The sequence below is a fragment of the Ochlerotatus camptorhynchus genome, unplaced genomic scaffold (genome assembly GCF_037179485.1).
Source record: "Ochlerotatus camptorhynchus isolate MF236.1 unplaced genomic scaffold, CSIRO-AGI_Acam_v1.1 ptg000253l, whole genome shotgun sequence".
NCBI classification, from domain to species: domain Eukaryota; kingdom Metazoa; phylum Arthropoda; class Insecta; order Diptera; family Culicidae; genus Ochlerotatus; species Ochlerotatus camptorhynchus.
Window position 1 is genome coordinate 264616 of NW_027040743.1, and position 14981 is coordinate 279596.

General features: G+C 41.7%; 1 protein-coding gene across 1 annotated transcript in view; it reads left to right on the plus strand.

Moving 5' to 3' along the window:
* Positions 1-13872, plus strand: part of LOC135704972 (acid sphingomyelinase-like phosphodiesterase 3b) — a 232689-nt gene extending 218817 nt beyond the window's left edge. Inside the window, exon 10 of the mRNA XM_065226514.1 lies at positions 11712-13872. Within this exon, the coding sequence (XP_065082586.1) occupies positions 11712-12132 (421 nt within the window). The 3' untranslated portion in view covers positions 12133-13872. The remainder of the gene's footprint in view (positions 1-11711) is intronic.
* The last annotated feature ends 1109 nt before the right edge of the window (positions 13873-14981 follow it).

Here is a 14981-nt window from a genome sequence, read left to right on the forward strand (position 1 = left end):
ACAAGCTGCTCACATCGGACGTCGTCGTACTCAATGTTCCTGTCAATCCAGAACGCACTGCCTGTCACCTTATGGAAGCCCCTAAGCCTATCGACCCAGTCGCGCTTGCTGGTTCCTGTCATCTTAGCCGTTCTGGACCTGCGGTCGAAAATGGTGATGGGGGCTTCCAACCTCCTTTTTCAGGCAAGTATGTGTTCGATAGAATCATTCCATTGCCTGATGACTTTTCGTGTTCCAGCACAGCATTTCGCCTCTCCGATTTCATCAAAGCTTATCATCACACGAATAAACTCTCCAAACCAGAATGCACGGCCTGTTGCCTAATGGAAGCCCCTGATCCACTCGACTCAGTCGCGCTTGCTGGTTGCTGCCATCGTAGACGTTCTGGCCCTGCAGTTGAGCTTGGTGACGGGGTCTTCCAACCTTCCACTTCAGAAGGATTGCAAGAACACTGCATCTTGCCTTCGTCTGACGATATTGGTTGCAGACACGGCGAACCTAGTGAATGTTCTACTCGATGCATCGATGACATCTCTAATGGCCTATCACCGATACCAGAACGCACTGCCTATTGCGTTATGGAAGCCCCTAGCCCTCTTGACCCAGTCGTGCTTGCTGGTTCCAGTCGCCTCAGTCGTTCTGGCCCTGTGGTTGAGAGTGGTGACGGGGTCTTCCAACCTCCTGACACTGGCAAGTATGCGTTTAATTGGACTGTTCCATTGCCTGATGTGCCTGCATGTTCCAGCTCAGCAACTCGCCACTCTGATGATCTCCACCAAAACTTGCGAATCTACTACCAGAACGTGCGTGGACTAAGGACAAAAATTTACGACTTCTACCTGTCTGTTGGCGAAAAAGAATACGATGTCATTGTTTTGACGGAAACGTGGCTTGACGAGTGCATCTTTTCATCGCAGCTATTCGGGAATAATTTTTCTGTCTTTAGAACTGACCGCCAACCACTCAACAGTAAAAAAAATCGAGGAGGTGGAGTTCTCATAGCTGTTTCTACACATCTTAGTAGCTGTTTAGATTCATCAACCATTTGCAAATCACTAGAGCAAATTTGGGTGAGAATTGCATCATCAGCGTCGGAGTTATTTATATTCCACCCGATCGGAAAAACGATCTCAACGATATTCAACTGCACATAGACTCAATTGGTGCGGTCGCCGCTGGTCTAGGAGCTAACGACATGGCTCTTCAGTTTGGCGATTACAATCATTCAGACGTACTTTGGATATCAAATGAAAACGGTTACTCTTCTGTGGACATGGATCGTTCCCGTCTTTCAACCGCCAGCTGCGCATTGGTGGACGGATTCAACTTGCATGGATTATCGCAGCTCAACCAGATTGCAAATTCAAAAGGCCGCATCCTCGATCTAATACTTGCAAATGACATCGCTTTGCCTAATTGTACGGTTTCAGAAGCCATCGAACCACTGACTTCTATTGATATTCATCATCCAGCCATAGAGGTTGCATTATCCCATACGGTCCCAGTTTCATACGAAGCGGTGCATGATAACACCAGTTTCAATTTCCGAAAGGCTGATTTTGCTGCGATGAATCAAGCTCTACTTGCTATCGATTGGAGTTACCTTAATTCATTCCAGAACTTGGATGATGCTGTGGATTTTTTCACGAACGCTGTAAGCAGTATTATCGCTGAACATGTACCTCTTGCTGGAGCTGCACAGAAACCACCCTGGTCAACCAATCGCTTGCGAATGCTTAAACGCCACCGTTCTTCGGCCCTTCGAAAATATTGCAGCAGTCGTTCGTTTCACTTAAAACTACAGTTCAATCCTGCAAGCCGAGCATACAGGAACCACAACCGTTTCTTGTACGCTCGGTACAGAATTCGGATGCAGCGCAACCTTCGTACCAACCCGAAGCAATTTTGGTCGTTTGTCAAATCTAAACGTAACGAAGAGGGTCTTCCTTCGTCAATGTATCTAGGAAATCTCTCTGCTGACTCAACTGCTGAAAAATGTGAACTCTTTGCATCCCAATTCAAAGTGTCCTTCAATAATTTCGCTGCGCAGGTTGCTGATCAAAGTATCAAAAATTAGGCTAAGATCTAGATTTCTGGTGAATAGACATAATTTTAGTAAAATATAAATATAAGTTTTACATTTAAGTTACTTTAGGTACAACTCCTCGTCACATTAGATCAAGACTGCAACTCACTTCTATAGCCTATTGTTGGACAAGGTATGCGTGTGAGTAAGTAGCGTCCAGCGTCGCCAGAAGCTGTCCAGCGTGTGTTGAATCATGTTCCAGCTACTTCGTATTGCAGATCTTTCATCCACGGGCTGTTTAACTGGCTGTCGTACTCCATCGGAGCTAAGGAGGAGGAAATGATTCGGGCTCAAGGATTCGTGTTCAGCGGTCTCTAGTGGGATGAAGGTCAACGGTCGGGAATTGACCATATGCTCTGCCTCGATGAGCATGGTTACAAATGACTCTTCGTCAAGTATGCGTTCGGTAGGAAGTGCTCCCAGAGCAGTCTTCACTGAGCGAACCATCCTCTCCCATCATCCCCCCATGTGCGGTGCCGCTGGTGGATTGAATCTCCATTGTGTGTTGGTGTCGGTAAAGGTGCTACTTAGCTGCTGATTGATCGTTCGTATTTCCTCAGTTAGTTCTTTGTTTGCTCCCACAAAGTTAGTCCCGTTTTCCGTGTAAATTTCACGTGGAGCACCTCTACCGTCGAATCGCTTTCTTGCACGAATCCGTCGATAAGGTGGCAGCTATCTCCAGATGTACTGCTCTGATAGTCAAGCACGTGAAGAGAACCGCCCACCGCTTCACTGGTCGACGCAATATTCTGATCGTGTATGGCCCGAACCATGCTAAATGGACGGCAGAATGGCATTAATCTAGCTTTTGGAAGAGATCCCATTCTAGGTGCAACCGGGACGGCTTTGTACACACGGCACCATGCACATTGTTTCCTCACCAGACGTACCTGCACCCTCAACTTCGGTATGGGTTTCTGGCATCGTGATCAATAAAGTCAGCTGCTTGTATGCGACCGTCAACTCGGAGCACGTTGAACTCGTCAATCGCTGGAGTGAGTTTAGCAAATGAGCTGGTTCGATTCAGGAGACGACATTTTGCAGGAATGGACTGAAGATTGTGCTTCAACACTGCAACTTCATCTGGAAATCCGTCAGACTGTGCCATCCGCCACAAACACCGTTCAGCTTTCTGCAGCTCGTCCCGTGTCAATTCATTCAGCTGCAATGGAGTTTTCTTATACAACCGCATCCGATTGACACTTCGTATTAGCCGCTCCCATCGCGAGAATCGTTCGACTTTCACCATCGGTTCAATGACAAGATGCTCGCAAACAAAGGCAGGATGAAGTTCTACGGTTGTCGGTTCAATTCCGTCGCGGCAATCCCTCGGCCACTCTTACTCGTTGTCGTATAGGAACTCAGGTCCATGGAACCACCGGCTGTCAGGCTCGAAGGATGGTCCCTTCCCCCACTTTGTGGCTTCATCGGCCACGATGAGGTTCGTTTGTATCCACCCTTATTCTTCTACCGACGATAAGCTGAGAATCTCGTTGATCCGAAACGCAACGAATTGCCGATAGCGGCGTGCGTCTGACTTAATCCAGGCGTTGACTGTCGATGAATCACTCCAAAAACAGGTACGTTGAATCTTTAACGAATGCTTCTCCTCAATCGTCTTTCTCAGACGAGCTCCAAGTACCGCCGCCAACAGCTGCAAGCGCGGTATAGATAAAGATTGAAGTGGTGCAACCTTCGTTTTTGAGGATACCAAGGAACATATAACATGACCGTTGTCAACAACTCGGAAGTAGGCAACTGCTGCGTAGGCTTGCTCACTAGCATCGACGAAAATGTGGAGCTCCAGGGATCTGTAGCAATTGGAACTATGACCTGGGAAATAGCAACGATTGACTTTGATAGTGTTCAACTTCCAGAGTACAGGTAGTCACTGTTTCCAACGACAGTAAATCTCCCAGGGAACTTTATCACCCCACTCTATCTTGGATCTCCAGACATCCTGTGCAAGAACCTTTCCATGAATAACAAAGGCTGCCACGATGCCTAGAGGGTCATAGATGCTCATCGTTACTCTAAGCATGTCCCATTTAGTGGGACGACTTCTCCTGCTACTAGTTTCTGTAGTTCGTCCCGGAAGCACAGAGAAAACGAAAATACATCCTCATCTGGAAACCAAACCATTCCCAGGACCCTTTCATTCCCTGTCTCTTTGTCTACTGCGAAACACTTAACGGAACTGGGATTCACTTCGCGGATTTTGTCGAGCACAGCCATTCTATTGGATTGCCAATTCCTTATTTGAAACCCAGCCTTTGAATGGATTTCCGCTACCTCCAACGCCAATTTGATTGCTTCCTCTTCCGTATCCAGACTGTCAAGATAGTCGTCCACGTAGTGACGGTGTTTAATCGCGGCTGCCGCCCTTGGGTGTTCGACTTCGTTTTCCGTAGCGTTTAAGTTCATTACGAACAGAGATTGGGCTGGGGAACACGACGCACCAAAGATTTTTTTTTTTTTTTTTGTTTATTAATTTATTTGATAAGGCTCAACCGAATTAACTTTACAGAGCCGAGGATTCTTGGTCACTATACAATACATCTTAAAACTATAGTCAAAAGGTACAACACAATAAACACTTTATCTTCCGCTATCCAAAAAGCCTCCTCCATCAGAACTGGCGCCGCTTCCACTGGTTTCATTGTATAGCAAATTGTTGTACGCCAACGAGGGTCAGAGCGCGTCCATTGCAGCAATGGACGCAAAACGTGGTCAGCACTCACACACTCATCACGAAACGGTTGCTTTCCAAAGTCGACGACGCATCGACCGAAAGAACTGCTGATGAAAAACAATGAGGAGGACCACACAATGGTTGCTGCCGAGAAAACAGACGATCGCGTAGCACACATCGAGAGTGGCCTGCTTTTGTCGACAGCCGAGTGAACACTGACGCACCAAAGATCGCAACATTCATTACCATGACTTCGATCGGCATATCTGGGAAGTTTCTCCACAGGTACAACAAAGCACAACGGTCTTCCTCCCGAATTAGGAGCTGGTGAAACATTTCCTTGATGTCTCCTGAAATGGCCACCTCACGTTCGCGGTATCGGAACAGCACACCAAGTAGAGATGTCAAAAGATCTGGGCCCTTTAACAACATTGTGTTCAGCGAAATGCCCTCTACCTTCGCTGCAGCGTCCCAGATTACCCTTACTTTTCCCGGTTTTCTAGGATGTAGCACTACACCAAGAGGCAAGTACCAGGTTCGACGTGGATCAAATTGACGCAGCTCTTCAGCAGTCACTTTATGAGCGTATACCTTCTCCTGATAGTCCAATAATTGTTGACGAACGTTGTTATACAGCTGCGGATCCTTTGACAACCTCTTATCTAAACACTTCAACCGCTTTTCTGCTAGAGGTCGGCTGTTGGGAAACGCATGCTTCCACAAAAGTCCTGTCATGAATCGTCCGCTGGTTGTGCGTTTAGTCGTTTCTTCCAGGATCTTACGGGCCCGCTGTTCATCATCTCCTTCGATTTGCGGTACCAAGGCAACTCCAAGGCTTTCAAGGGAGAAGAAACTTCGTACATAGTCGTGTAAATTCTGATCAGCAGATTTCGCACAGATGTGCATTTGGCGATGCTGCAGAACGGCCTCGGATCCGCGTTGGCAGCCATAGATAGCCCATCCAATACGGGTTTTCGTTGTGATTGGCTCGTTTACTCGACCCTCACGAAGCTTGAGCGTTGCCAGCAAGTGCGTGTTGTTCAGCCCAATTAAAACACCTGGAACTGCGGCGTCGAAACTTTGCACAGATAAACCCTCCAAATGTTTGAAACGCGCAGACATCTCGTCGAAATTTAATGACTGTTCGAGTAGGCAAAGATCCTCCACGGTGTACGCTTCGCCGAGCTTGTATCGTGTGCTAGGGTAAGTCACTTCTTCTCATGCATTTAAAACATTTCATCAATGCAACAGTATTTAACCTTTTTTTTTAATTCATTTATTTATCAAGGCTCAAATGCCGAACAGTTTTTGATATACTTCACTTCTCTTGGGCGCATCACCTTAAATCCGTTATTCAACATCCCCGTAGAATTTATTTGACATCTGTCTTAGTTTATCTAGCGAGCAACGAATTTCAGAGTTGGTTGGAAATGCTATCTAAAATTAAGCTTTAGTGTGAAAATTTATTAGCTAGAATATGATCTTTAGAAGAGATACATAAGTAAATGTTGGATGTAGGTCATTGTCTTCATTGCTTTTGAGGCGTAATACGGAAATGGGTCCCGTATGACAAAGTGGAGCACTCCCTATTAGAACTATTCAACATAGTCACCAATCACCAAAATTCGAAAATTCATACAGTTTTATACAAAAAAATATTTCTCATTTTATCCGAAGCGCATAGTGATGTGATTCATTCTATACTGAGCGTATAAATCTACAGGAATTCATACGAATGTCGTATGGGTTTTTGTCATAAGATATTCTTTAAAATTTCTATTCTTGTATAAAAGCTAGTAATTAGACAATGTAATAAACATTTTTCTAATAGAAAAGAAAAGAAGCAATGAGGGTTCGAACGAACGATCACGAACCTAACACACTAGTCCAATGATACTTGATAAATACATGATGGCGACTAAAAGCATATACGAACAATTTATTCTATGACAAATACATATAAGTTTTGTTTACTTTACAGATGTTTGTCTTTTTTATGAGAGCTGGTTGGAAAAACTATCTAACATGAAGCTTTAGTGTGATACTTTATTAGCTAGAAAAAGGTCTGAGGAGGGTAGGTAGATGGTTCTGCTAGAATTAGAAATTGAAAAAGAGCGCAGGGCCATTAATGCCACAGCACTAGTCAAACACACACTTCTTTACCTAGCTCTATTTTTTTTTTTTTACTTTAAATGATCTATATTTCTTGAATTTGTGTGGTTTACATGTATAACTTATTAAGTGACACGGATGCGTCTTTTCAACTTTAGTTCCTTTGAAATTTCAATTATTATTAATTACAGTTCCTAGTCCTATCAGGCCTGTTTTAAGAATGACCACCTTGGTGCGATTGGTTTGTTTTAAATTTGAAAAAGGAAACTACTTATAACTACTATTTACAACTATAACTAACCTACAACTACTATATACACCTAATCTACTATATACAAATTGCTTATCAAAGCATCCCAAGTAACAATTCAGCAACCGTTTGGCATCTACTCTGATTTATGATGGTTTTATAACGGCAATGAACAATCCATTTAGTTTAAATATAGCATTTTAAAGTGTAAAACATTCCTGCTTTGTAATTTAGCTTTTTGCTGTTTTAAAAACCTTTGTTAGTCTGGCAAGAAAGTCAAAAACTTGTTTTAAAAATAAATTTAAAACTGTTATCAATCCCTCTTTAAAACTGTTCTGTAATTCAAGCATAAACGTCATTAGCAGTTGTTTATTAATGTCTTGATGAAATACTTTATAAACGTGTTCTATCATTATAAATGCAACCATTAGGTTTTTATATTAGAGCAAAAAGCATTTATTGTTGCTTTTTAGGCTTTTTAAAGTGCATCATTAACTCCCCAATTTGTTTACAAATTGAGCTTGAAAGATGGTTCCTCATAGTTAATAAATGCCAATTTTATGACAAGGAAATCTCGAAGGATAGACAAAGTAGGAGGAAAAGTTCAAGTCGATTTCAGCAAAATTTACTTCTTTAAAAGAACCAGCACACCATCAACGACTGACCATCTTGCGGAGAAGAGTAAAGTGAGCGTGGCCCTCGAATTCATAAAACAATGTCGAAAGTTTAAAAACATACCAGCCTTCTCCAGATCTTGCGATGACAATCGAAATAACAAGCGACAGCAAACCACTGAAACTGTTAGTTAGCGGAGATTAGCTGGTTTCCGATCCATAGCAGCGATTTTATTCGGCAAAAGAATCAACTCTTCGAAAATTTCATTCAAGCGTAAATCCCTGCATCGTTGGATGGTGCACTTCTGTAACCATCCGGAAGAAGGGGATCTTTTTCGGGAACGATTGCGCTTCCAGCTGTTCGAAATGCGAAATGTTGTAAAACAGTATCGCAAACTATCTGAGTAGCTGCTCCCAATCCATCGGGAGAAATTTGCCTGGAAGAATCCTGGATCTCACAGCGCAACTATCGAAAGATAAACAAACTTTGACGTTTAACTTTTTGCAGGCAACTTTGCCTCCATAAATGCTGCCATAAATCTGAACGGGTTAGGATCAAGCAAAATGGCTTTAGATAAATTCAATTCAGCCTGCAAGTTTTCTTCATAAAAGCCATTTTAAAACCTTATTAATTTATTAAAGAATTCTTGAAAGCAAAACAACTTTTTCACATATGTCCCATGAAAATCAACTTTTATGCCACCGCCATGTTATAATTAGTTTGCTTGGTTTTGTACAATCTTCGATTTACAATCAATATTTCCTTAGTATAACTATATTTTGGAAAATTTAGCAATGAGCAAACATTTAAATGCGAAAATAAAAAAAAAATCTCGGCCAAGCTCGATCTGAAGAAAATTTTAGACTTAATTTTTTCGATGTTTTCACGTAATTTCACATTAAATTTAATATGGCACTTAAAACTAGGCCACTTAATGAGAAATATTGTAATAAATTTGGATATTCAACAAGATTTTTATACCATCAGTTTCTATTTTACTAATTTTGATAAGATCGGATTCATAAATCCTTTTCTATCTTGATTGATGGTTTCCTAGTGGATTCAGCATGCGGCTAGTGGAAATGGTTTGTAAAGGGTTTTTATTGTTGCTAAATAACTTTTATTGTAGCTTTCAAATGGTTCTCAATGCGTTCGTCATACAACCTTTTGCAGTAAATCAATCTTGAAGAGCTTCGAGAATACACCCTTCAGAACCTTCTCCAGGGTGGGCCAACTAGACATATTCTAGTCTAAATGAGGTTTTGGCGGATGCATTAATGACAGAATAGCCTTGACCAGGGTTTTATGAATGTTGTTTTATAGTTGCTTTGTAGTATTTCATAAAACTTAAAATGTTACTTGGGATGTTCTGATAAATTACATTTTTGTGCAAATTTAGTTGTTGGCACTGCTATGATCCATCTGCAGTCCCCTTGAACTCGTAATGGACGGACGAGCAAAGATGCTGGTAGCCCTACCACCGCTTGTCATCGCTGCAGCCGTCAACGTAACTGTCAACGGTTGAAGATTTAATGAATAGAAAAAAGATCAACAGTAATTTGCAACTTATAAATTGATTGAATTGTATTCTTTAAAATTATTGTATTTCTTACTTAAAACTAGTGAAATTCTACTTAAACACTAAATGTAATTATGAGACCTATAATTTACCTGCGAAACGTAAGCTAATAATAAAAATTTACAGCTTAAAGCTAGTTAAACTACGCTAAAAAGAGATGCCTTGATTCCTAACCCTAGTTGTCCCGGCAACATTAATCTTAATTTCGATAAATTCTGGAATCTATTTTGGCAATGCCTGCCTCTTCATGTAAATTTGTTATTCTAGTGTCAAAAGGACGATCAAGAACCATCCTCAGCACTCTATTCTGAGCGACCTGGATTTTGTTCCTGTGAGTCTGTGCACATGATTCCCACACCGGAGCTGCGTAGAGGATCGCAGGTGCTATTATTTGTTTGTAGACAGCCAGTTTGTTTACCCTTGAGAGGTGGAATCTGCGGCAGACTACAGTTTTCTCTACATGCGAACGGAAGAGGAGTTTTTCATCGAACAACATCCCGAGATAGGTTACTTCGGCGGACCACTCAACCCTTGTGCCATCCATGATTACAGTACAAGATGGAGCCGGTTTCAGTTTGGGCGATTGCCGATGGAGGAACATGATCGCTGTGGTTTGGCTGCTTGTTGGTACGATAAGAACGATAGGATCCTCCGGATGGTACTTTTGCTGGAATTGTATTTTGTGGTAATGTCACCATCAGATAGTCCTGCGTTTGCAATAATTGATTTCAATACCTTCGAATGCAGTTGCCGATCGTAAGTTTCAGACGCTTACTGTGATCCTTCCGCACAATAGTTTCCACTCACGGAAACGTTTGAGGACAAGGTAGATTTAGGCAAATTCAACGATTTCACAATTTTTTAACCTAACCACGTTGCATTATCAACGTGGGTGTCCAAAATTAATTTCCTGCTTTCGACTTCCATCTGTCACAACTTTTTTAAATCATAATGAATCGTAACAAAACTTTTACCACTGAAAGAGGAAAGCTTCCCAAACAATCTGCTGTCACATTTGAGAATCGACCGCTAGGACCGCTGTAAAAAAATAAGCAGTGCGTCCAGATTTTAAGTGAATCGAGCTTTAGTATCAGTGACTGCACTCAAAAGATTTTCAAATCTAAATAGATTAAAAGTAACACTAAATCGTAACTCTCCTGCCCGACGCATAGGTCGGTATAAAGGGAGAGAATACGAACTTAGTATAAAAATGATTTATTCATTGAATGGTGTAAAGTTGCGGTATTCATAGAATGCATAAAGCCTGACTAATTAAACGCCTTTATACAGATTTAGTATAGTTTTGAATGAAATTTTAATCGGATCAATGTATAAACATTGCTTACCCATAAAATGTTTAAATTTTAATCTATCTTTGTTTAGTAATATTTTTGAGTGTGCGATGGAGGATGAAGGCAAATGAAATATTTCCCCGATCAGTGTTGTAGCACTGGGTGTTGCATGCTGCTCCCAAACACAAAACACATCAAATATTCAGTGATGTATGTTGGTCAGTTATGGATTTGATATGGATGATCGATTTTCATGAAAGTCATGGTCTCGGAAACAATGGCAAATTCTTTATTTTTTGTAGAGAAATTTGACTTTTTTCACAACATATAAAAATTTAGCGATATATGTTTATTTTGTTTTGGTTTCTGAGCTACAATTTTTCAAAAATATTAAGTCAAGTGAATGGCAGTTCAAGAGCAAAAACAAAAATTTACGATTTTTTAAAAATTGTACAAGCACAAGTTTCATGTCACATTCCACGGGATTTGTAACCATTTCTTAGACGTACGAAGAGTAAAAAGCTCCGCAACATTGGGAAATGCAAAAAAAGGGAGTAGGAGACATTCTATCTATCTTCGAACAACGAATAAGAAGAATTGGATTAGACGTCTGCCGGAGTGGTGCTTTCCTTCTTTCTTCTTCAATTCCAATTGGGTTGGCCTGGATGGTTGGTATGTGGGAGGCTTTACGATGTTGTTTCAATCACGCCTGCCGTTCTGTGGTATTTCGGGACTTGAACCCAAAAAAAACATAGATAGCAGGGAAATATATGCATGCAATGGATTTGCGAGTGGGTTGTTTTCTTATGACTACGCTGAACAAAGCCGCCCTTTACGGTGACTACAATTGGATTATTTTCGGGGAGATGGGGAATGCATGCAAAACCAATAACAATTGTCGGAGGATGTGATCATTGCGTAGATGAAATGATGCGAAGCACGTGAGGCGAATCGATTGAGCTGTTCTGATTGAAAAAAATGGTGAAACATTACAACCCTTTCAACTCAATTTTGAATATAATGAAGTGATTTGACAGGGAAAACTATTTACTAACTTGACGAATTCTTTTCCCTCTCATCCACAGGTACTACCGCGCCAACTCGGTCCGCCACTCGACGCAGTCCTGCGAGGGGGTCTGCCTGCTCAATCACTACTGTGCCATAACGCGGCTCGATTACCGCGATTTTCGCAGCTGTATGGACACGGCAGCCAAGGCGATGGCCTCCAATAACAACTCGGCCAGTGCGCACGGAATCGGGATCGTTCCGCTGATGGCCTTACTGGCATTGCTCATCGGTGGCTGTTGCTATTGTTGTTGTTGTTCTTTCTGTAGCATCACTTCCTCGGTGGCACTAATCCTGTGGAACGTCGGACGATTACTGTTCATCAACTGTGTGGCCGTTTTGATGTGCATCGGAGTGTCCTCCTCCCTGTCTCTCGGTTCGAGTTCGTCGCTTGCGACGAAGGCTGCTGCATTATCCACTCCCCTTCTCCGGAACCAGTGAGATTAAAGTGAATGTAAATGTGCGTAGCTTTCAATTTTATTTTTAACCACACGGCAGAGTGTTTACGAGAGGGAAAACGAGCGAAATGGCATGAAAAAATCGAAATATTTTACGTATTCATTAAATTTATTGATTTTAAGCTGCCACATCCGGTGTGCGCTGCTACTGCTGGTTCACATCATCCCCAATAACAAATTACAACCGGGTCCGGGTACGAAATAACGGCACCGAAGGCGAGCTGTATGCAAGGAAGGAATGCTTTAGACTGGTTTAAAACACTTTTGAAGCTGGGAAATTGTGTTTAACAAATTTCAATTTAACGGTTGACAAGATTTTCAAACACGCTGCTGGAATGTTCAAATTTCTTAACCATTCTGCCAGTCACGATGAATGTAAAAACAACGGTCCTGCGTCCTCAGATAGTAGAGATAAAAAAAAAATCATGCGAAATAAAAGCCGCAAAGCCGGTGGACAATGGAAAATGCGAGCAAATTTATGTCAGTCGCCTTCAGCGCTGCCTGTGGAAAACGATGGCCCGTTTGAATAAGTGGAAAACGTGAAAAAAACCGAATGAAGCAGGGATTACTGCGGCCTTGTTGCTATTAGCGATGGTTTTCGTGCTGATTCTCACGCGTGTCCTTCTGACACAATCTGGACAGATGCCGAACGGGATTTACGGGATTGCCTTCGGGAAGAAGTGAGGCTATGTGAGCTTTTAGTTATTTTTGGACACGTGAATCAGGTCATCAGCACCACCATCATCGATGCGAACCAAAATGCACTCAGTCAGTGATAGTAATTGGATTATCGAACCAAACGGGTGCAATCACAATTTTACTGCTCCGTATCGAACGGGACAAATTGCAAATGAAATATCGTGAATTCTACTGATTACGCTGCTCGTAAATTAGATGAATCCCGGGTTGCTCCCAAGGGGTAGTAGCCTTCCGACGAAATTCATCCGCTCAAAGTTACGGTTGGGAGAATATACAATTTACCTTTTTCTCAAATGAATAGAGCCGCTTGACAACTACCGCCTTTGCATATGTTGCTGCTTCCGAAAAGTTTACTCCTTTTCCTTCTCGGAAGGATGCACCCCATTTTTGCCGACGACGACAATAACTGGGAGCAAACGATGAGTTTCCGCCTACCCGCAACTGGCAACTGCTGTGGGAAGTCAAGTGCTAGGGAAGATCTTTTCATCTGAAAATGTTTGAAGCCCGACTGGGGAACTTTGCTACTTTTTCATTCAGACTGATTTTATCTTATTGAATGAGGAGGTTGTGATAAACAATTCGGAGTACGACGTGCTTTGAGACTAATGATAGCTTGATCGTTTCAAGTTCAGAACAAATAAAACTTGGTGCAAGGTTCTCGACTGTTTGAATGAAAAAAATTTGAATACGAAGTATTGATGTTTTTGAATGATGTTTTTACAAATAAGTATAGATGTAGACAGTTGATCTGACCGAGAATTATAAGTTTGTACTATTGTCATTTTAAACACATTTTAGGTCGGGGGCCACCCCGGCGTAGTGGTTAGCATCCATACCTCTCACACCAAAGTCACGATTTTAAATCTCACCCCGGACAAGTCACGAATGACCCAAAAGTGTTAAAGTGACTATAATAATAATTAAATGGTGTCCGGGATGAGATTTGAACTCGTAATCTTTAGCGTGAGACTACCGAGTCCAAGAAAAAATAAAAATGTTCTACAGGAGCCAGAAGCAAGCCAATCAAAACTGGTTCCACTCAAAACAATGAACAATCTCAGATAAAAAGCAAATTAGTACCATATCAATGTGATGTAAACAGTTGAGGATTGGGAATTCGTCGTCTCTTTTGTTCTTCCGATGATTAAATGGCTGACGTCATACTGTTTTATCCATTTAAACAGCGGCAAAACGAAAGGGACAACGATTTCACATAGCCTCACCTGTTTGCATTTTATTGGTTTCCACCAGTCCTGCAGATTTTTTTTTATTTGCTTTTCATACCTTGTGTCAAATCGTAAGGATCATCCATAAATGACGATGCAATTTTCTTACCAATTTTAGACCTTCCCCTCCCCCTTCGTGGCGTTTTTTCTATTCCTTATGCATGGTCCGTTACAAATATTGAAACCCCCTCTCCATTACTCCTCAGATTCTACGTAACTTATGGATGTGCCCTAACTGTTGTTTTGGTTCTTAATTTCGGATCATCGTTTACGTGCGGAAAGTGAATTTTCAGGTGTATGAGTGAAAAATCATTATCGGCATCAAGAATTCACTGAAAAAGAAACGATTTATCTGCCGCTCATGCTCTCTGAAAAATAAATAAATTGTTGTTGCTTTTCTCGTGAAAACTGCTGTGAGTATTCTCTCGCTTCTCACATTCTCATCAATTTCTCCTAGAAGGTGAAAAATTACGTTTCTCTTCTCAAGTGGGCGAAAATTTCGATCTCTGATGAAAATCAAGCGTGATCTTGGGCGTTGGTAAGATTTGATTTTTTGATATTTTCCCAACACTGCTACAGAGTGTACTAGGGGAAATGACGGCTTCGGCATGACAGACTATTGTCGGCAACCCAAATTGAAACGCTAATTTCACAGGATTTTATTAAGTAAACACTTCACTGAATGCATTCAAACTATTCTTAAGGCTTTCAGCTTAAATTTGATTATATTTTTACCACTAAGAAAAAGCAATCTAGCAGGGTTTTCTTGAAATGAAACTACAAAACGCACTACGCACTACAAAACGCTGCTGATTTCGAGTTGCCGATGAAAGCACAGCTGTTTAACACGCAGCTCAAATAGAAACGCTGCCGAATAAAAAGAGGTTGCCCACAATAGTCGCTCTCA